General features: G+C 46.9%; 7 protein-coding genes across 7 annotated transcripts; 2 read left to right on the top strand and 5 right to left on the bottom strand.

The window, feature by feature from the left end:
- Positions 1-1,873, bottom strand: F5891DRAFT_1278181 (uncharacterized protein; the record flags this gene model as incomplete). Its single annotated transcript, XM_041370307.1, has 17 exons — positions 1,795-1,873; positions 1,597-1,722; positions 1,533-1,550; positions 1,448-1,481; positions 1,381-1,394; positions 1,280-1,320; positions 1,171-1,228; positions 1,107-1,116; positions 1,042-1,059; positions 936-987; positions 847-884; positions 753-789; positions 689-704; positions 597-639; positions 441-547; positions 295-382; positions 1-243 (listed from the first exon to the last, which is right to left on the bottom strand). The coding sequence occupies exons 2-17, from the start codon at positions 1,686-1,688 to the stop codon at positions 1-3; spliced, it is 909 nt and encodes a 302-aa protein (XP_041226192.1). The 5' UTR covers positions 1,689-1,722; positions 1,795-1,873.
- A 1,124-nt stretch (positions 1,874-2,997) lies between these two features.
- F5891DRAFT_951980 (voltage-dependent anion channel) lies at positions 2,998-7,279 on the bottom strand (the record flags this gene model as incomplete). The annotated part of the gene is made up of 8 exons (XM_041375084.1): positions 2,998-3,176; positions 3,229-3,374; positions 3,519-3,842; positions 3,951-4,012; positions 4,068-4,347; positions 6,056-6,216; positions 6,273-6,813; positions 6,864-7,279. The coding sequence occupies 8 exons, from the start codon at positions 7,277-7,279 to the stop codon at positions 2,998-3,000; spliced, it is 2,109 nt and encodes a 702-aa protein (XP_041226191.1).
- Positions 7,280-7,553: 274 nt separating this feature from the next.
- Positions 7,554-9,788, bottom strand: F5891DRAFT_1032879 (kinase-like domain-containing protein). The gene is made up of 3 exons (XM_041361685.1): positions 8,728-9,788; positions 8,192-8,677; positions 7,554-8,141 (listed from the first exon to the last, which is right to left on the bottom strand). The coding sequence occupies exons 1-3, from the start codon at positions 9,457-9,459 to the stop codon at positions 7,767-7,769; spliced, it is 1,593 nt and encodes a 530-aa protein (XP_041226190.1). The 5' UTR covers positions 9,460-9,788; the 3' UTR covers positions 7,554-7,766.
- Positions 9,789-10,301: 513 nt separating this feature from the next.
- On the top strand, positions 10,302-13,590 carry F5891DRAFT_1032854 (phosphatidylinositol 3 and 4-kinase-domain-containing protein). The gene is made up of 15 exons (XM_041361684.1): positions 10,302-10,579; positions 10,637-10,769; positions 10,855-10,904; positions 10,952-11,071; positions 11,125-11,173; positions 11,221-11,294; positions 11,352-11,442; positions 11,495-11,594; positions 11,648-11,915; positions 11,976-11,989; positions 12,039-12,514; positions 12,570-12,629; positions 12,692-12,698; positions 12,749-13,452; positions 13,505-13,590. The coding sequence occupies exons 1-15, from the start codon at positions 10,413-10,415 to the stop codon at positions 13,547-13,549; spliced, it is 2,358 nt and encodes a 785-aa protein (XP_041226189.1). The 5' UTR covers positions 10,302-10,412; the 3' UTR covers positions 13,550-13,590.
- F5891DRAFT_1032850 (uncharacterized protein) lies at positions 13,591-15,198 on the bottom strand. Its single transcript, XM_041361683.1, has 6 exons — positions 14,998-15,198; positions 14,881-14,943; positions 14,336-14,829; positions 14,064-14,283; positions 13,950-14,015; positions 13,591-13,894 (listed from the first exon to the last, which is right to left on the bottom strand). Exons 1-6 carry the CDS (start codon positions 15,172-15,174, stop codon positions 13,724-13,726), a joined length of 1,191 nt encoding a protein of 396 aa, XP_041226188.1. The 5' UTR covers positions 15,175-15,198; the 3' UTR covers positions 13,591-13,723.
- A 77-nt stretch (positions 15,199-15,275) lies between these two features.
- F5891DRAFT_1173061 (uncharacterized protein) lies at positions 15,276-16,647 on the top strand (the record flags this gene model as incomplete). Its single annotated transcript, XM_041365615.1, has 7 exons — positions 15,276-15,364; positions 15,426-15,792; positions 15,816-15,829; positions 15,889-15,956; positions 15,997-16,038; positions 16,171-16,530; positions 16,576-16,647. Exons 2-7 carry the CDS (start codon positions 15,671-15,673, stop codon positions 16,645-16,647), a joined length of 678 nt encoding a protein of 225 aa, XP_041226187.1. The 5' UTR covers positions 15,276-15,364; positions 15,426-15,670.
- Positions 16,648-17,843: 1,196 nt separating this feature from the next.
- F5891DRAFT_300480 (NUZM, NADH-ubiquinone oxidoreductase 21.3 kDa subunit) lies at positions 17,844-18,737 on the bottom strand. The gene is made up of 4 exons (XM_041371259.1): positions 18,631-18,737; positions 18,464-18,577; positions 18,294-18,414; positions 17,844-18,242 (listed from the first exon to the last, which is right to left on the bottom strand). The coding sequence occupies exons 1-4, from the start codon at positions 18,701-18,703 to the stop codon at positions 18,008-18,010; spliced, it is 543 nt and encodes a 180-aa protein (XP_041226186.1). The 5' UTR covers positions 18,704-18,737; the 3' UTR covers positions 17,844-18,007.
- Between the last annotated feature and the right edge of the window lie 234 nt (positions 18,738-18,971).

Here is an 18,971-nt window from a genome sequence, read left to right as displayed (position 1 = left end):
TTACACTATGTCTGGATCACTCATACAAATGCTTTCTCTGTCATCACTAAAATCGCTACTGCGTCCCCTCTCCATTGATATGATGACTGGTCGCGATGCAGCTTTGAATGTAGACAATTCTTTGATCGATGCGGCAGACCCACTATCCCGTGAGTTGAGGCTCACAAGGAGGGTATTGCAGTATAGCGAGCAAAGAGGTAAGTCGAACAAGACGTACACCGCAGTATTTGGAAAGCCAAGATACTGAAAAGCGACATGAGCACAAGAAATATCCGAATTGTCATGATGACTCACTGTAACCATGTCGAGAATAGCGAATAAAGTGGTCCAAATTCCACTCAACACTGAGAAAACGATCAAGCGATAGATCATGTCGCTCAATCTGTTCACAAGAACAAGGTGTTCAGCAAGAGTCAGGCTTCTTCCAGAAGAGAACTCACGCAAACGTCATGGCTTGTCTGTGCAATATGCGCAAATATTTGGCCAAAAAAAATGCAGTCGCAATATTAACAAAGGCCATGACGGCAAGATAAGAAACCACGATTGCCTTTCAATGAATGTAAGGTTGCATAAAATGGGACAGACTTTGTTGTCACCTTCAGCGATGCGGTGAAGAAAACATTCTTCCCACTTTGAAAACTATGACGCGTTCGCGACAGTAGATCTGATGCTCGAGTGAAACGCTCACCTCTCAGCGACACAATCTATGAATGACGTTTAGTCACAAAAACACCGGGGAACCACAAACGTACAAATTGCAGCCCCCAGTTCAAAAAGAGCTAAAGGGATCTATTTGGAGAGCCATCTTAAGTGTAGACTTTAGTACACAGCTAAACTGATCCTGACCCAGAGCGAGGGGAGCACCCTTGATCTCGTTTCGCTGACTTCACCAAGACGTTAGTTAAGATGTCAGTCTACAAACCGCGTAGACCTACGTCTTTGTGCTTTGACGACAAATATTCCTTGCACACAAACAGAAACAAGGGCCTAGTTATCTCAGGAATGAGCACACGCGACGAAAGGTTCATATTGTGATCTTACCGAGAGAAGAAATCCAGTCTGTGCTGCATTAGCGCAATATATGATCGTAATGCTAGACGACTCACTGAGGACACCCTATAACAATATTAATCTCATACAGAAAAGTAGCATGACATGCAGGACACTTACGGAAGGGCCATCTCAAAAAATGAAAAATCTCCAAAGTGAATGACTAGGTAAGCGTACGCTGCACTTGATGTCTGGAGATTGTCGGATCAGAGACAAATATCTTGCTTACCTCCGTGCATTATCAGCATTGTCTGTGCAGCGTTCATCATACTGAACCACAAACCACAACAATATTAGCAGGAGACGTTGAAAGACGTGCAGGTGACAGACAATATGATAGCGACCTTCGGTAAGCTCAGGAACGTTCACGGAACAGAGACGACAAAAAGAGATTCACCGTAGTTTTTAGCCATCGATCATCTCTGATATAACTATAAATTGGGTCAAGCAAGCACTTGCACCACTGGCAGAGTTTTACAAACCGAGTATAATAAGAAAAGCTAGAAAATGGTGAGGATGCAATTGAGTATATACGTGATTGCTCACGTTTGCACGCAAGACACTCCCCAGAGTATAGCACAGAGAACCGTTGAGAGGAAATAAACTCCATACGTTACTCCGAGAGGAAACGGCGGCATCGCGATCGACGCGTTAGAGAGTAAGGAAGGGACACTAAGAGACAGGGAAAAAAGATAGTATCATTTCTGAGCACGTTTTTTGAGGTGAGATTCAGATTAGCGTCACCTGCCGTTACTGTCACTGTAAAATTAGACCCTGATAAGACTTGTTCGCTTATGAACACTGAGAAGAAAGGCTATGCACACTGAGAAAGAACGGATATGGACACCTCGTCGGGAAAGAGGATCTGAAACTTGCCAATTCATCGCCGCTGCAAAATGTTTCGAAACCAAGCAGTGAATATCATCACCCGGTCAGTTATTCGCACAACGCTGTCGTCGGCGGGTTGTGGAGCTATATCCATCCTATACCCTTGAAGCAGACCAAATTGAGGAAGAATCTTCCGTAGCCATGGTGGAGCACTGGACACAGGTGTTTTGCCGTACTTCAAGACGTACGTGTTGTCAGGGTTCATGGGAGCAAAGCACCAGCGGTGCCAGTTGTGCACGGTAATTTACTATTTCCTGTGTTGCGGCAGAGTTCCAGCTATAGAAACTTTTAATTAGACTCGTGCAGAGTTTTCACCTGAATTATTACGGAGGGTTCGAAAGCGAATAGGACACTCACAATTAATTTCAACTTAAGCAGTGCGAAGAATTGGCCAGGAAAGCGACATAAAACAAACTTAGATGCGAGGACTGCGTATGCATACCAGCGCTAGTATGTACATCGTCACTCGTTAATCGCAAATGCCAAAAAGGCACCCATGGGTGCCATGGGCAAAGAGATGTCATATGAGACTCGCTTGTCAAAAAAAGTTTGATGCTTACGGTGAGCTTACGGCTCTGGCACGTGATGGAGCAACGCGATTGGTGGAAGAAATATTATTATTTCAAGACGTGAACCAATTATTCAATAAGCGGTGTGCTCAATTCTGAACTTGTCAAGTTCAAGCTTTCAAGGTATGTCAAGTTGTCAGCTAATCGCTGAACTAATCAGCGCCGAAACATTGTGAATGGTCTGCCATGCGACCTCATTGGCTAGTAAACCTGCCTAATGTCGCTTATATTTTATATCACCAGTACTAGCATATCTGGTCGATAAAACTTCACTCGAAGTTATCTCGCACTGATTTCATCTGACAAAACCCTCCTCCTACTAAGGCTAAGTGACCGTCAGGGATAGCTAGACACTGAACCAGGTGATTTTTGATTCTCAGTGTCAAGGTCACAGGAAGGGAATAACAAGAGAATTCTACCATGTGCGCATATACTAAGTAACTATACTCGCAACTTTGGATGTACTATGCGTGCCCGATTCGAAAGGGGACTACTTAAAGCTACTCTGGTGTATGGAAATAGTATGGCTGGTTCTCGCAGGTTTTATGCTGTCGGTAAACTCAAGTGGCAAGAGTGGAACTGCGATATCCGGGGCTACAAATATGGACCTGTCGATGACTGCCAGGCTGGTTCTCGCAAAGATGCTGAGCCACAGAATAAAGACAATGACTATCAGAGATGGTAAGTAGATCTAGAAAAGAATGGTGACGGATATTCTGACCTGTCCACGCTGCGCCAAATCCATGGAAAATGTCGCTGTTCAGAACGTTCCCAAGCTGTACCGAGAGAAGGGCAAATACAGCATTCGGGAAAATCAACCCTTGATACGTGATGGAAAAGGGTATAGCCCCCTCCTTTTTGAGCACACTTAATATAGAGTTGGAGGAAATGATGATCCAACAGATGCCCATCGACCATAGGATGTAAGCTCCACAGAAACAGAACGAGAATATTATCTGTCCTCCAGCCTCTGGGAAAGTACCCGAGACGTACAGCGGAAGGATTTCGGACAGGTTCTGGCCATTAATAAGTAGCGAGTATCCTCCCTGACCGAAGGGACCCAATGCGACGAAAGAAGACAAAACAAGCAGCTTATCTGGCGGACCGCTTATGACAAGGCGTGCGAGGTATACCGTGATCATCATCAACGCGAGACTGAGACCAATGATAACCATAGTCAACGAGAACAGCGCTGTTGAGATGGCCAACTCCATCGACTGAGCTTTTAGCGCAATTGAGAGTAAACCGCCGGTTGAAGATGCAACGATAAGACTGATAGCTGGGAGTAGCCATAAAGCAGTCATGGTATCAAGGGCGTGTTTCTGCTCCACCATCCTGTCAGCCACACCATCAATGATACGCCATTAAGATTCGAACTTCTGTACTTACATCGCATGCAGCATTCCAAAAGCGATGAGGTACGACACAATGGAGTCGAGCCACCAGCAACCCCAGAGCGTATATAGAAAACCAGTGCCTCCAAAGTTCCATTCTTGATGGGCTACCTATAAATAAGGAACCATCTAGACAGTAAACATAAACGAACAACAGCAAGCTTACCAATGCTATATTGATCAATGTCGTAGCTCCCGCTGGAAATGCGCCCATGAGTGGGCCCTGAGTCGGATGTCGGATCATCTTGAGCCAGGTGTCAGGGAACAGTATGTATCTCGCGACAGTCGCCCCAGTAAACAAGACAAAGAGCAGGAGATTAAGATAAAAAACCATCAAAGTGACGACCTTGATCGCCGGACTACCGTTCCCGTACGGAAATGCGTGAACCAAGGCAGATGTACCCCCAGTGCCCATAATCACTGTATGCCAGGCCCAAGTAAAAGTCCTGTTGCACATCGATCAGGAGGCTACCATGGACATAGTGTCGCGCGTACCGTATACATTCTCTCCACGATTTACGTGGAGGTCCCCCCAGCATATCAGCGAGGCTAATCGGGCACTGAAAACAGACAAGATATCTGCACTCAAAGAAGAGGAGTCGTATGTCTGCAACCTATGACCCACAGTCCCCCATTTCCAACAACATATATATGTCATCTTGGGCTCGCATCATCAGTGAATTCCAGTTCGCGCCAGCTCAAAGCCAGCTGTACAGTTCAAATGATGCCGAGGAATGTGAATATTTCGGGGTTAGAGTTTTCTGTTTGACAAGTGCCCATAAGCATTTGCCATGGGTTGTGGACAGAAAACCTCCAATTGAAACAGGAAAGAACAAGCACACCTCAATTCTCTACTCCCAGCGAGAGTACAACCTGCGTTTTGTCGAAGAAACCTCTGGTCAAATTATATGACCAAACGAACAATTTGCGGGTACTCACCGGCACCAATGACTGCAGTACGACTACGTAGCAGAGATCCGATGAGGTGTCACAGCATAGCGCTGTCCTACTCTAAACCACACCAGACGTGACGCTGGGGTTGACATCATTAACCAGAATCGTAACCAAACTATACGTCAATTTGATATACGCCACAAAAACTGCACCAAACTGGTCATGAGCGCTGAGCCTCGCTGACACGGCTCCGCCATTCCTTTGACTTTCCATAACAAGTTGACAGCATAGTTTATGCGGAGGTCCGTTACCTACATGCTGTGAGTCTATTTCAAGTCTATATGGCGTGTATTCTTCTAGGCAATGAATTGTGGACCAATGAAACATGCGGCCGTTAGTGGGAAATTATTGAATCACCTTGTGAAACATCTTCAATACTGCGGTCCTCACACTCTCCATCGGCACACAACTGTGGGATCCAGCATCGCCTCTGCATGAAGACGCCAAATCCCTTTTCGGTTCATAAAATACCGAAAGGGGTGACTCGGTGAGTGGGTTTAGGGTCTCAAGGGAAGGCTTGAGGTCTGAAGCTTCCTAGCCCTCCCCAACCGTAAACTACCCTGCGTGGGTCATGGTTGCTGGATGCGATTGGCCAATCATTGGACGCGGTTGTAGTCGTGCGACGGAACCTGTACTCCCACTAGGTTTATAGGCTCAGTATTATTATTCCTGAACAGAAAGAGAAGGTCGACGCGGTTGGGGTAGCGGTAGTCCCCTGACGAGGACTTTCGCATGTTCGAAACCGCTGCCATCCCCGCCATCCTAGCGTTCCTGTTGCCCTAGCTAATCCTAGGAGACGGGTGACTGCAGCAGGTGCTAAGAACGTAGTCCGCCTCGCGACATTCTGCTGAATGCTCTGGCTTGGGCTTCACTTATCAGTCGCTAACAATGGGTGAATCGGAATAATCAACTTAGTATGAAGTGGAGGTAGTTTATAGAATAAATGAAAGAGAAATCTGTTTACAAGACTTTGTACACACCAGAGATTGATGGGGACATGGAAGGCCCATTTTGCAGCCTTGTGGAAGTATTTCGTTACTAGAGGACAGGTGGACCTGCGAGATGCCTCGCCTCAGAAATTGCATGTAAGGAGGTTTGAACGTACGTAAATCTCTCCGATATCTTGTTCAATTTTTCAAATCGTCTGCACTTCTCTCCGCATCCCTCGTTGGTGCTCCCATTATGACCTCTTCCAGACACGGAGCGTCAAATATACGACCGCTTGGCACCATCCGTATTGTAGGTAAGGCAATACACACCCACAATATCAGGGTCCCCACCGAATATATCGAACCCCACACACGAAAGAACGTCGACGAAAACGTTGTCGCCAAGGCCAAGTTGAGATTTGCGTACACTCCCTGTGAAAAGTGGGATTGAGCGCGTCCTGGGCCATTAAAAAACCGTAGATACGCACGTTAGGAAATACAGTTCCCCAGAATGACAATCGGAACTCAATGCGTTCCCGACGGAGGGTGTAGGCGAGACCGAGCATTGCAAAGAGTATCCACATACTCGCCAGTGACCACAGAACCATAGCACCAACCACACATATCACCTCCACTGCTTCTCCGGTTCCAGATTGCCTCAATAATCCGCCGGCATCACCATAATTTAGAGGTAATAGTGAACGAAAAGAAGACCCCAACTTTAAAAGTGAATATGCTGCCTGTCCACAAGGACCGACGGGGAGAAAGACTGACAGAATTGATGCACCCGTGGGGTAACCGTATACGACCAGCCGAAGGATGTATATCGTGAGTAGCATAAGGGAAAGGGTAAGACCTATTGTAACCATACACGCGGAGAATGTCGCTGTTAGCAACGCATACGAGGGAGAATAGACCTGAAGCGCTGGCACAAGTACGCCTCCAGAAGAAGATCCGACAACGAGGGTCACGACGGGAAGAAGCCAAACAGTCGTCATGGACTTGAGCGAATGTTGTTGTAAAGTAATCCTATGGGACTTATGTCAACTCTAGCTCAACTTCATGAACTGGGCACTTACATAACGTGCATCATGCCAAAGCAGCATGCCATTGAAATCGCAACGTTGATCCACCAACATGCCCATACCGTGTAGATAAACGGCTTCCCTCCGAAACCATATGTCTGGAATATGTCGCTACTGGCAACGTTTATTAACGTAGTGGCGCCCATCGGAAACGTGCCAATGTACAAGCTCTGTACAGGATGCCGTATCATGTGAAACCAGATCCCAGGGAAGAAAATGTATCGAGCTGCAGTGATGACGCTGAATAGCAGAAAGAGCACAAGATTGAAGAAGAAAAAGCCGAGTGCAAACCCTCGCATTACCGGGGAATCACCTGCATAAGGAAAGTTATGGAAAAGTATGGCGATTGAGCCAGTCCCTACAAATATTGTCAACACAACGCATAGGTAGGTGTATTTCGACTTACCCATTGTAACAGCAAACCATGCTGGAGTGAAATGCCTGAGGATGGTAAGTAAGGACCTCGCACGAGTCGACCAGTGGACATACTGAACAATATCTTTCAATGATTTCCTACCAAGAGTAGTTGAGCCAATGTCTCCGATACGATTCATGGTACTAGTGTCGAGACTGTGTGAGTTGGGAAGCGTGCGACGTTGAAGCATGTTGTCCGACTGGACCCCTCGAGGTCTCATGGAACTCATCATGCCACACGGTCCACACCAAAATATCTTGAGTCGCTCCTAGGAGAGAAATTTGCCGCGGTGTCTCAATTTGATTTTCGGCACTTAATTTGAATTACCTAAACAGACTACACCGCCACATCAAGTTAAGATACGACAAAGAGGTATAGCGAATACGTGGGTACTAGTGGGTGTGTATTCTAAGACAGTGGGCTCATGCAAAGGTATATGTAAACAGAAGAAAATGGGCCGACAGAGGGTAAGAGGGTAAGAGCTACACACCATCCAAAGCGCCCTTCAGCCATTGATGTCCGCGCACCTCGTTGATTTTGGCACGTAGCTGAGGGTTGGGTTCGAGACACCTGCTCATGAGATGCAGGCATGAATCACCGAGCCCCTTCCCTGGCAGCTCGGATAGGACGATGTGCCCCGCAATGGCATCCGCTTCGGTGGGGAATGGGGACATCCCGGTCAACAAGTATGACATCAGCACACCGAGGGTCCAGATCTCGGCAGGTGCGGCTTGGTAGGATCGCTTAAGGAGCACCTCCGAGGCGGCGTACGCAGTAGTACCAAAGAAGAGTTTGTAGTATGGGGACGGTTCATTAGGGTTTTCTATTGCGGCACTGCCAAAGTCTATGAGTTTGACCTAGACAGACCGTCAGTGAATGATAATAATTTTATAAAATAGAACTCTACTTTGAAGTCTTTGTCGATGACGAGGTTTTCATCTTTAATGTCTCTATGATAAATTCCTCGACTGTCGAGGTAATGTACTGCCTCAACCACCTGGGCCATGATATACCGGGCTTGTTTCTCTGAGAGGCGCTTGTATTTTGTCTGTTCTATGCATTCAAAAAGGTCATGCGAGGGGCGGCGCGTATAACAAGGACGAGGTGGTTCGAGAGTAGATGTTTTGCGCGAGAGATGAAGCGAGTGGTACTGCAAGTCCTCATTTAAGGGTGAATCGCATCCTTCCACGAGAACTGAGGCCGGAAGATGACCTGAATCCTGCGGTGGAGTTTCTGGCTCAGAATCCGGAACCGAAAATTCTGACGCAGCGGGAGATAATACGGGAAGTGGCGAGCTGAAGTGCGGGATAATGATCTCATCAAGGGCAGAATGCGGATGAGCATCATGCGATTTTTTGCGTTTGTGCCACGGAGAACCATGGAGTTCTTGAACCTACTGTTCGCTGAGCGGTGTAAAAAACCCATATCGCGAACATGACTCACGAGGTAGAAAAAGAGCTCATCCTCGAAGAATTCGAGACACTTGATGATATTCTCGTGTTCTACGAGATGAAGTACCAGTACTTCTATGGGGATTCGACCATAGACCTCGTCCTCCACCCACGCTTGCTCCGGGACCTTTTCTTTAATGATGAATTTGACAGCGACTTCAATGTTTTCCTGGCGGTCGACCGCGGTCATTACAAAACCATATCCACCTGAGCCGAGTTCATCGCAAAGGCGGTAATCATGAACAAAGGTCTCGAGGAGCCTGTGGTCTTCCGGAAAGCGAGGGGAGTAGTTACGGCCCAAAAGAGATGCTGGGTGAAGAGCAGGAACAGATACAACTGGTAGAGGAGATTCGATAATTGAGGATGGAGAGGGATATTCGTTTTCGCACGAGAGCAAGAGAGATCGCATTTCGACATCACGGGCGAATGGGGACGGTGAGGAGCAACAATTTGACGGATGGATCGCGGATAAAGAAGATACGGGGCGAGATGGGAGATATGGACAAGGTAGGTCAAGATTAAGATACTCCGAAATGTTATTGCCGCTATCCGAATGAAACTCGGTGCGATCTCCGTCCTTTGGATTTCGGCGTTCAACGAGTGAGCTGGTGAGACTTGTGTCTGGACAGCGGGACTTCTCGTGACTAGCATCACGGCTATTAGTGAACAGTGCAGCTAAACGACGAGAGCTCTGCATTTTAAGAGTTGAAGGTGATGATGGCATGGAGTAAGTCAGAGCTGATGAAGAATGCAAAGCCGAGATGGGATGTATCTTGCCCGTTCAAGTTGTTGCATCAACGCTGGCAAGATGAAAGTCTCAGTTAAAGAGATATAATGTTGAACCACATCGATGGAAGTAGCTTTCTCGGGATATACCACTTGGAATCCAGAGAGCGTGCCAACCGATCCAAAGCAGGCAAGGTTCGTCCCAGTGGCACAGTTATCACAAATCCACTTTTCCATCCTTTTCTTTTCTCCTGGGCATTTTGATGACCACCATCATTATAATCTGATATACCCATTCATAATCGGACTGGAAGCTTAAGGGGAAACGGGCTGATGCATTAAGTCACATCGACGGCCTAAAGCTCGTCAACAAACTGTGTTACCAAATGGGGAGAGTCGCTGACTTCAAAAAAAGGAGCGCCTACACCCGGTCACCTACTGGCGCATCGTGACCAACAACGTATTAAAATATTAATGTTCAGTAGATTCACGAAGCCAACATCTCGATATGCACAATTCGGGAGATCCTGTTCGATAAAATAAACACATAGATATTAGATACAGCCACAAGAAATTCTACAACTCTCAATTCTTGTGAAATACATGATTATGCTGGTGATGTCCAGAGACACCTCTTGCTTGATGCAATATTGCTGACAGTAAGGATAGCAAGGTAGGACAAGCCTTTATTTTTGTGGCGATCATTGAACATAGACTAGATATTCTACTACACTAATGGTGACTAACCTCGTGGCATTGACGGAGTTTCGTTACAACACAGCCACATAAATTACAGCCTCGTGGCTATATTAAGTTACTTGGTAAGCGGCAAGCACTGGACACGCGTGGCCTCAACTCTCGAGGGCTCATATCAACCTCACGCAACGAAAGAACATTGAAAAGGCCTTGAAGTCATATAGGCGTCTTATTTCTCGGTTCTCGGGATTCATCATGCTCCACTCTGCCGGTTATCAACAGTTGCCTCAAGATGTTGAAGATGAAACTATCGTCGAGGAACAAAATACGGAGGATCACGCTAAGGCTGCCCGCGGACGCAGTGCCCGAGCACACAAACCAGGACACATAGACTTGCGAAAGTTAGACAATGCATTCAAAAGGTGGGCAAGGGGCTTGCGGAGTTACGATATTAGTCTCGAGCTAACCCGTGTCTTCAGGTGGACTGAATCTATTGCGCAGAAAGTTAAACGGAAGAAGAAAGTCGAAGACTACTCTCGCAAGGAGATATGGCAGAGTGTCTTTGAGCCGTGTGCGCCACATTTTGCCATTGGGAGCGGAAGTGACATCACGGTAAGTCCTGTGGTTTTTACTATCAAAATGCATGTTCTGCATGGCTCCTACTGTTTCATGTTGATAGTAACGTCTTGGTTCACAGGTAAAAACACTTGATCACAAGCCTCCCATGTCTCAGGCAACTTTCGACAAGTAAGCTAGGATTATTGGGAATCCAATGCCGAGCTCATAGCAAACAGTTTAACACAATCAGTGCGAAACGCCATATCAGCTGGAATCCACCCAAAGATGATCGTGAAAGGGTCTTCTGGATCCTACTTTGCTCGTGCGAAAGTTGATGGGAGAGTCCAGACAGTTGCGTGAGTATTGAGTATCGTGCTTCAGTAACATGACAACTTATCATATATCAAAGTGTATTCAAGCCTAAAGATGAGGAGCCTTATGGGCGCTTGAATCCTAAAGTGCGTGTCTTTATAATCGACCAGACTTTCACTCACAAATCTTTCAGACCACTAAGTGGCTACATCGGCAATTTAGATGGATAATTCCATTTGGACGGGCCTGTCTCATACCCAATCTCAGGTAAATCTATACAACTCAGAGCAGCAGCTCACCCCGCGTGACACTTACTGTCTCAAGTTACATCTCAGAGGCTGCGGGATCCCTGCTTGACGAACGTCTTGGGCTTAATATTGTCCCTCGTACACAGCTCGTCTCACTATCTAGCCCTGTGAGTCCATGATATACTTTCTGGAATTCCTGGCTAAATCCTCATGTTTTAGGCCTTCTTCTATGACTGGATTGACAGAAGTGCAGCCAAGAAAGGTAAACCGCTACCTGAAAAGATAGGAAGCATGCAGTATTTCTTGCATGGATACACTGGTTGTGTTTATATTACTTACTTGTTGTGCATGAACTCATCTACAAATCATCAGATGCGTCAGATTTCCTACGGAAGCATCCTTGGCCCGGCCGCTCTATTGCAGACACATTTGACGATTCATCGCATCGCAAAGGTCTCCCTACGAAACGATTTCTTAGTGCACTGAAAATAGTATGCGGGAGGACTGGTGACGAAGACATAGAGGATGAAGATCCAGAGGAAGAACGTGCTCTTTTCGACGTTACTGAAGACAACGAATCTGGACGTCCGTTCTATTGGTCGCGAGCGCTTCAACAAAGTTTTAGAGAAGAACTAGAAAAGTACGCTTGTCGGCTCTCTTTGCATCACAGATTCTCATGCTGCATCCCACTCTGAACTAGGCTTGTGATACTTGGTGATACCCTCTCTATTATATTCTTCCTGATGACTAACCCCGCGAACAGACTACCTAATGCTAAATACTGACCGTGGAGCTGATAATTACATGATCAAGTACTGTGAGGGCAGCCACGAGAAACTGGTTGATGTTGCCCCTCAGCCTTCAGCTCATCCTCAGATGCCACAGATTCGTCGTGCTGAGACACATTCCCCGTCATCACAGTCTACTGTAACTTTCGCCAATGCCATCCCTCCATCTCAAGCTAACGCTGCTTCGTCTGACTACATACGTCAGCCCCATATACATATTGCAGCCATAGACAATTCGCTCTCGTTCCCTCATGAGCATCCTCGAGGCTGGCGGTCGTATACCTATGGGTGGTTGTATCTCCCTGTCAACTTGATTGGGCGTCCTTTCAGTGAAAAGACGCGAGCGCATTTCTTACCCCTCTTGACCTCTAATACTTGGTGGGAGGAAACAACCTTCCAGCTTCGTAAAGTCTTTGCAGTTGACCCTGATTTCCATCCCAAAATGTTCCAGGTCAGTTGTGAGAGTACCTTGATGACAACGATACGATATCATCATTTAATTTCAGAGGCAATTGGCTGTCATGAAAGGTCAAGCTTATAACATTATCGAGTCTTTGAAACATGCGGTAAGCCGGAACTGTTGGCTGGATCATTTGAATTCGTTCAACTAATCAGTCTACTCTGCTAGGATGAAGGTGAGCTCCAAAGGCAGTCAAATAAATAATTTCGATATTCATTGTTGCAGGTCCGCTGGAGTTGACCCGCCGTACGAAGGCACTTGTTTGGGACGACGAAGTTGAAATTATGGAAGAAGCACCTCGTCTCCCTGGTGTTGGTCCTTCACCTGCATCGCCACGCCCGTCCATCAGCACCATGCCATTACCACGGCGTACACGCAGTCAAAGTTACTCTGCTGAGTTCCCTCCACCTGTTCGCCGGAGATCATCAGAAGCCGACCGCCCCGTTCCGTTCTCTGCCAAGTTTCAGAAGGTACACCCAGGTACGACAGGTGTCACGGTTCTCGAGCATCTTGAACGCCTGGACGTTGTCGAAGCCGGGCTGCAACGGCTTGGCGTCGAAGAACCTGTTATCGAGGAGGACGAAGAGGAAGAAGTCGATGTTGGAATGTCGTCTGCACCACAACCACTCCTTATCCCCACTGGTGATGGGCTTCCACCCGATGATCTATCAGCTTCACAGCAACTCACCCCACCTGGCAGTCCGGGCGGGCTTACCTCTGTTCCGGAAGTACATTCACTCGCTAACTCTGTGACAGAGGAGGATCTGGCAGTCATGTCCAAGTCAATGTCTCATGTTGAGTCACCATTCGTACCTCAGCACAATAGGTGGAACAGCCATGCTGGGCGGATGTATCACCAGCCTGACCACAGCCTGGACTGGATGAACGTCGACGAACTTGAACAGCAGAAGCGAACTGTCATTGTCGAGGTATGTCCACCCCCTATTATCGACGAGGATCTGATCTACAATACTGCCTCAGCGATTTGAGACGGTTGCTGCGAAACCTCTTCTCAGCTGTTGGTAAAATATATGCACATTTCTTTCATAGAGGGGTCCGGTCTGTCGTGTTATGGTTCAGGTTGCTACTGTAATTTGCTATCTGATATAAATGTCCAAAGATCTTGAAATGCATTATATACATTTAATAAGTCGAATGTTCGTATCTTCGTCAGACTGGCAAGCTCGATGATACATCCAATCAGTCCCCATCAGTCATGAGCCACGATGCGAAGTCATCCAGCCGCTGCTTTTCTGATTCATCGTTATCTCCATCCAAGTCGTCGCCCGCTCCGCTGCGTTTGAAGCGCTGTTTTCCTGAATACAAAAACGCCTCAATACGTCTTCCGGCGAAGAACCTGTTGTTCATTTTCTATGAAAGTCGATCAATACTTGTCAAGGGGTAAGGAAGTGAGAGAGAGACGTACAATGACACAGGCCTGAGCACTCAGTGAGTCTCTGAACTTGACCGACATCACTCCGTCAGCCTCTTTCTACAAGGATATCAGATATGGCTGCAGAATAGCAAACATGGGACATACGTCATACAGAACGACATTTGTGACTTCTCCTAGTGATGAACATTCGGAACGCACGTCATCCTTCAGGTCAAGTAGCAGAGACGCGTCTTCGTCGAGCTCTTGGAGAGTGAACATGTGCTTGAGAACCACCACACGGCAGTTCCTGTTAACTACTTTCTTTTCATCCTCTTCATTCTTGGCAGGGCCAAAACCATCTTCGTCATCCCATTCTTCAATTTTTCTGTAGGTGAATTAGAGATATGACAATGCAGTCCGAGAGAGGAGGATCATACTTCTGCATCTTGCCGATCCTTCTAGTTATCTTCTTCTTGTCCACTGTCTTTCGTAGTTTTGCTTCCTCTCCTACCCCACCTGAATGCTTGTGACGGAATTCCGCCTTCTGCACACTCATGATCGTTGATGCGTCGCCTATGCGGAGTTCTGCGTCATCCAGGAGGTTGACTGCCAAAGTCACTGATTCTTCTTTGAAATAAACCACCAGTGCTTCTCCACTAAATGACCCGTCCTCGCGTGCGTACAGTTTCACTTTCGATTCGCCTTCATCATCTTCCTCAATAACTCCAAACTTAGAAAAGCGCTCAACGATTTCATCCACGTCAGTATCTGCAGGGAGACCAGTAACGTAGACTGCCGTATTTTTGGACTTGGCCGGCTTGTCGTTCTTGCCACGCTTCGCAGAAGGTTCTGTCTGAGGCGTATAGGACGTGTAGTTTTCAGGCTCCTTCCTCTTCTTATTTGCGCGTTTGAGCACGGGCGCAGCTGGTGTCTGGGAAGATTATTAATTAAGGAGTCACCGTATTGAACATCATTACTTGACCTCTTCATCCACGCCAGCGACCGAATATGCAGCTTGTTGCTTTTTGATCAGTTCCTCATCAAGCTGCCAAGTTTGCTTGCCTCACGATCACTAGCGCCCCACAAAGTTCACACTCACCACCGGAACCCATACACCCTTGGCGGAATCAAACTCGAGTTCAGTACCATCTTCGTTCTCCAGCCTCCATGTTCCTGTCTCTCTGGAAAAGTGGATACGGTCGTCGTTGGCGAAAGCAGCTGCTTGAGCGGATGCGGATGCCCCCGCGGCTGCTGATGGTGGTGCGTCGTTGGACATTTCAGGCGGTTGTTTGTACGTGTTTGATTCTAAGGCCTTAACACAGCTTTAATAAGTAATTGTCACTCGAGTAAGTATGCGTGCTGACGGGACCACGAATACCCTTTCACTCAACCAAAATACTGGCTCAGTATTGGATTGGCAATACCTACTGGTGAGTTCAGGCCGGTATCTTAATAATACACAACTAGTACGTGGATTGGTTTTATCACGTCCGAGATGCAGGACTTAGTATTCCCCTTCCGCACCAGACACTTCCTCATATGAGTCCGAATACTCACCGGCACCACTTAACTCACCGATTTGTAATTAATTTACGTCACTCCAGTACTCACTTGCTTGTCCATAGCTGCGCTTCATTCCCGATCTTTTCGAACCTAACCTGTGTTCAACATGATGTCAACCCAACAAGCTTTGTGGCTTCCTGTTATTGGACAAGATCTCGCTGTTAGTACTTAATATTGACGCACCTGGCTCCGACGAACTTCTCGCCAACATGACTTCAAGCAGTCTGGACCCTTTGCATTGGAAAATCCAAGAAAATGGATTCATTTTCGTCAAGTCGTACCCAGCAGTCATTGGTGAAGAGGCTGCTGGCAATATGGAAACTGTCCGACTGTCATGGTGTCACTTATTTCAAGGAAGGGGATAAGGCGTAAGTGACGTCAAAGATAGAAGGATAGTACTGAAATTTCTTTGACATAATTTTTCAAGCGAACATAGCCAGCAAGTTTACCAGTTTCCAACAGTACTGCATCATAATTGCCGACTCCACTGCAAAAGTATTATATGCTCCGACAAAGCCAATTCTTTCTTCCTTAGATTCCGGATAACATGACTTTTGACCAAGCGGCTTCTGTGCAGGTTGGCATAATCCCATTCGTTGTTGCCTTGTATGCGCAGCAGCCTGAACTGGCTCATCTTGCGCCACCGCTATATGCGTGCAAACTTAATCTTGTCCCTTGCCTAATATTCACAATATTCGTATCCATACAGCTTGTTAAGCTCTTTGGATTCTCTCCCATCATCACTACAGCTTCTTTCCACAACACTGGACTTCTTTCCTCGCGCAGCGCTACTCGTGTGCTCGATCGCAATCTCTCGACCATTGCGTCAAAAAAAACGCAATTGCTAAGGTCACGGCAACTCTTAGCACTTCGGCATTTGACGCCAGCTCTCTTCCTGACACACGAAACCGCTCATGACACCATTACTGCTGGAGGTACTGTCATCGCAGTCGGAGTACCTCAGGTGGATGACAGAAACGAGGATAAGGTAGTCCAGCAAGTGTTCGGCAGTTTTCACCCCACCTACTGGGAGCTGGGTAAGAGTTTCACACCCGCAGTGGCTATCAAGGTTTGTCGTATGTCCATTAGATACTCACTTGATCCTGTATATCAGCTGAACGCTATTGAAGTCGTCCCAGACGACCTCGATGGTGTGCCTGATCTGCAAGGACTGGAAATAAAATAACCTTGTCAACGATAAGACACTAGTTGTTGTTCCTTGGGAGACTACGTGAGGACCAGACTCTAAGGGAGCAAAGTACAAGGTCTATCCATCGTGTATGTCATAAAATGAATCAAAGACATTGATTTTTCTTCTGCGCACAACAAAAGCATAACTGCGCTTGATACTATCCTGAAACGATGCATAAGTTCTCATATGTCAGTCGATGGAATGTTTTTTTGGGTAGATTTCATTTCTAAAATACAGCACCCATGTGCCGAGAACACACTGGCACATTGTCACAGGGCACGTTGGAGACTTTTTATTGGCGTTTTCAGCCCATTTGATTTGCGTTTACGAGATGCCCGAAGTATTCGCACAAATATATTGCGCGTTGCATCCAACCGCGTAACACCGCTGAGCTCTGAAACCGCAGCTCCCTCACACGTGTGCACCTAATCATCAACAAATTTCTTCTGGACGAATCTTCCAAGATCATATCGGGTCCGCTATGCAAGACCGTCCCGGAAAACCGTTGTGTCAGAATTGTCGCAAGCTATAGCTATCGCTTCCAAATACTGCCCCCTCTTGCATCTCAGGCTAGACTCTGACCAACCTGTTATATCACACTCTGGCTCAACGAACGCCCCGTGCCTTCTAAGGAAGTATGTGAATCCGGTTGGAAAGTGGAGAGCAGTTGTCGGCAATGGAACTGCAAGAGTAATTCATATACATGGCTTGCTGAGTTGGGGGATATCCTGTAGGATTGGCACGCCGTTCAGAGACACTCGATCAGTGATCCAATTTCCATCGATGATAGATGTAGATACATACAAATTCGATCAATATGACATTGTCCCCACAGAGATTGCGATGAGCTTCGTTAAGGCGAGTTGCACCTCTCTTATTTGTACGAGCTTCCTTCACGCCCCTCTTCCATGGCGTTTGATATCAACCTATGTCAACAGCCTTGGAAGAGCGGCAGAGGGAGCACGCCATTGGTTTATCACAATAGTACATCCGTTGGGAAATCCGGTAGGCGTGGTTCGTGTTTGAGGTTCTAATATCCATATATCAGTGAGCTCTAGAAGATGCTCAACCAAGAGAGGCAGATCAAACAGGGTGGACAACCGCACCGAAGACGAGTGTCACACAACTAAGCGACTGAGTAACGTACCCTAAGTAAAGGTGTTGCTAGGCTTCGATCCATAAAAAGTACAAAGAAACTCCTGTATACGCTATACAGAGGGGGGTGCCTATTCACATTGAAAGCATCTCCACTTGCTGAATCATTATCCGTAGCGCGGAAGATATGATGGTTATATCTGGATTTATCGCCAACAATGAGAAGGGAGAAAATCCTCGAGTGTAATGCAAAAGTCGACTACTTGTATAGCAACATTGGAAAATAAGCATTGGGATCATGAGGGGCGTCTGGTGCGAGCTCGGCTCTCCACTTCTTGAAGGGTGTGGGCACCTTCGGGGGGAGCTTTGACTGGTCGTACACCTTGTGCACAGATGTGATTGCAGCAATGGCACCTGTCAAATCCATGGTCTCCTGGGTCTTTGTGGGGACATCCGATTTATCTCCTTCTTTGGCTTCTGATGGTGCAGGAATTCTATGATAACATGTCAATGGGAGCTGCCATGCATAGGGTACGAGAACGTACGCCTGGGCTTCAGAGTGTTGAATGAGAAGTGACGATAGGTCGGGCTGCGTGACCACAGAAAGCTGGGGATATGCCCTTCGAACATCTCTCTTCCAGTACGGGTTCTGGGCGGGGTCGGAAGCTGACAAAAAAAGGATGAACAAACCCTATAGTAAGCCTCAATGTCCTACCTTTGGTTGCCGGGGCTGCGTATTTCTCCGGTCTGGAACCAGGCTGCGGCCATCTGTATATTCCTGCTAATGGAATACCACTCGAGATTTCAGGATTAATGACCACAGCGTCGCCTGGTAAGAGGCGTTCGCACACATTCGATAAGCCAATAAATGAATAAACTCACGGAATTTCTTCCAAAAACCCTTCGGATGAACATGATAGAGAGTCGACTCTGCAGCTTTTTTTGTAGCTGCCATCTGTGAAGTTCGAGTTGAAGCTCGGGGAACAGCGGGGCCTAGAGAGATGCTTATGTAAGCATGTTTGGTCGAACTTAATAAACGTTTAGTAAGCCCTGAAGCTTGAAGCAGGACGAAGAGACCAAGTAACTGTTGTATATCAGATTGTTATACATCCTCCATACCAACATGTCTGCTATGTGTATATGTGATACGGCTTTGTCTAGAGCACACCAGATCCCAGTACTCTGCCCGCTCAAGTTCAGCAGGTTCCATCTGAGTCATGCCA

This window comes from Suillus fuscotomentosus, assembly GCF_016647785.1.
Source record: "Suillus fuscotomentosus strain FC203 chromosome Unknown F5891scaffold_26, whole genome shotgun sequence".
In the NCBI taxonomy this organism is placed as follows: Eukaryota; Fungi; Basidiomycota; class Agaricomycetes; order Boletales; family Suillaceae; genus Suillus; species Suillus fuscotomentosus.
The sequence above is the reverse complement of the archived record's forward strand: the minus strand, read 5'-3'. Positions and strand labels throughout refer to the sequence as shown.

What these genes read in the sequence shown, in the direction of transcription:
- F5891DRAFT_1032879 (XM_041361685.1), bottom strand. Translation starts at nt 9,459, where the DNA reads ATGCCATCATCACCTTCAACTCTTAAAATGCAGAGCTCTCGTCGTTTA. An exon ending in ATGAGCTCTTTTTCTACCTC is followed by an intron (nt 8,678 to 8,727) that starts GTGAGTCATGTT and finishes AGCGAACAGTAG; the next exon opens with GTTCAAGAACTCCATGGTTC. An exon ending in TCATCGACAAAGACTTCAAA is followed by an intron (nt 8,142 to 8,191) that starts GTAGAGTTCTAT and finishes CGGTCTGTCTAG; the next exon opens with GTCAAACTCATAGACTTTGG.
- F5891DRAFT_1032854 (XM_041361684.1), top strand. Translation starts at nt 10,413, where the DNA reads ATGCTCCACTCTGCCGGTTATCAACAGTTGCCTCAAGATGTTGAAGAT. An exon ending in GGGAGAGTCCAGACAGTTGC is followed by an intron (nt 11,072 to 11,124) that starts GTGAGTATTGAG and finishes CATATATCAAAG; the next exon opens with TGTATTCAAGCCTAAAGATG. An exon ending in TCCATCCCAAAATGTTCCAG is followed by an intron (nt 12,515 to 12,569) that starts GTCAGTTGTGAG and finishes ATTTAATTTCAG; the next exon opens with AGGCAATTGGCTGTCATGAA.
- F5891DRAFT_1032850 (XM_041361683.1), bottom strand. Translation starts at nt 15,174, where the DNA reads ATGTCCAACGACGCACCACCATCAGCAGCCGCGGGGGCATCCGCATCC. An exon ending in AGGGTGTATGGGTTCCGGTG is followed by an intron (nt 14,944 to 14,997) that starts GTGAGTGTGAAC and finishes CAAACTTGGCAG; the next exon opens with CTTGATGAGGAACTGATCAA. An exon ending in GTGCTCAGGCCTGTGTCATT is followed by an intron (nt 13,895 to 13,949) that starts GTACGTCTCTCT and finishes CGACTTTCATAG; the next exon opens with AAAATGAACAACAGGTTCTT.
- F5891DRAFT_300480 (XM_041371259.1), bottom strand. Translation starts at nt 18,703, where the DNA reads ATGGCAGCTACAAAAAAAGCTGCAGAGTCGACTCTCTATCATGTTCAT. An exon ending in GGGTTTTTGGAAGAAATTCC is followed by an intron (nt 18,578 to 18,630) that starts GTGAGTTTATTC and finishes GCCTCTTACCAG; the next exon opens with GCGACGCTGTGGTCATTAAT. An exon ending in CGCAGCCCCGGCAACCAAAG is followed by an intron (nt 18,415 to 18,463) that starts GTAGGACATTGA and finishes TTTTTTTGTCAG; the next exon opens with CTTCCGACCCCGCCCAGAAC.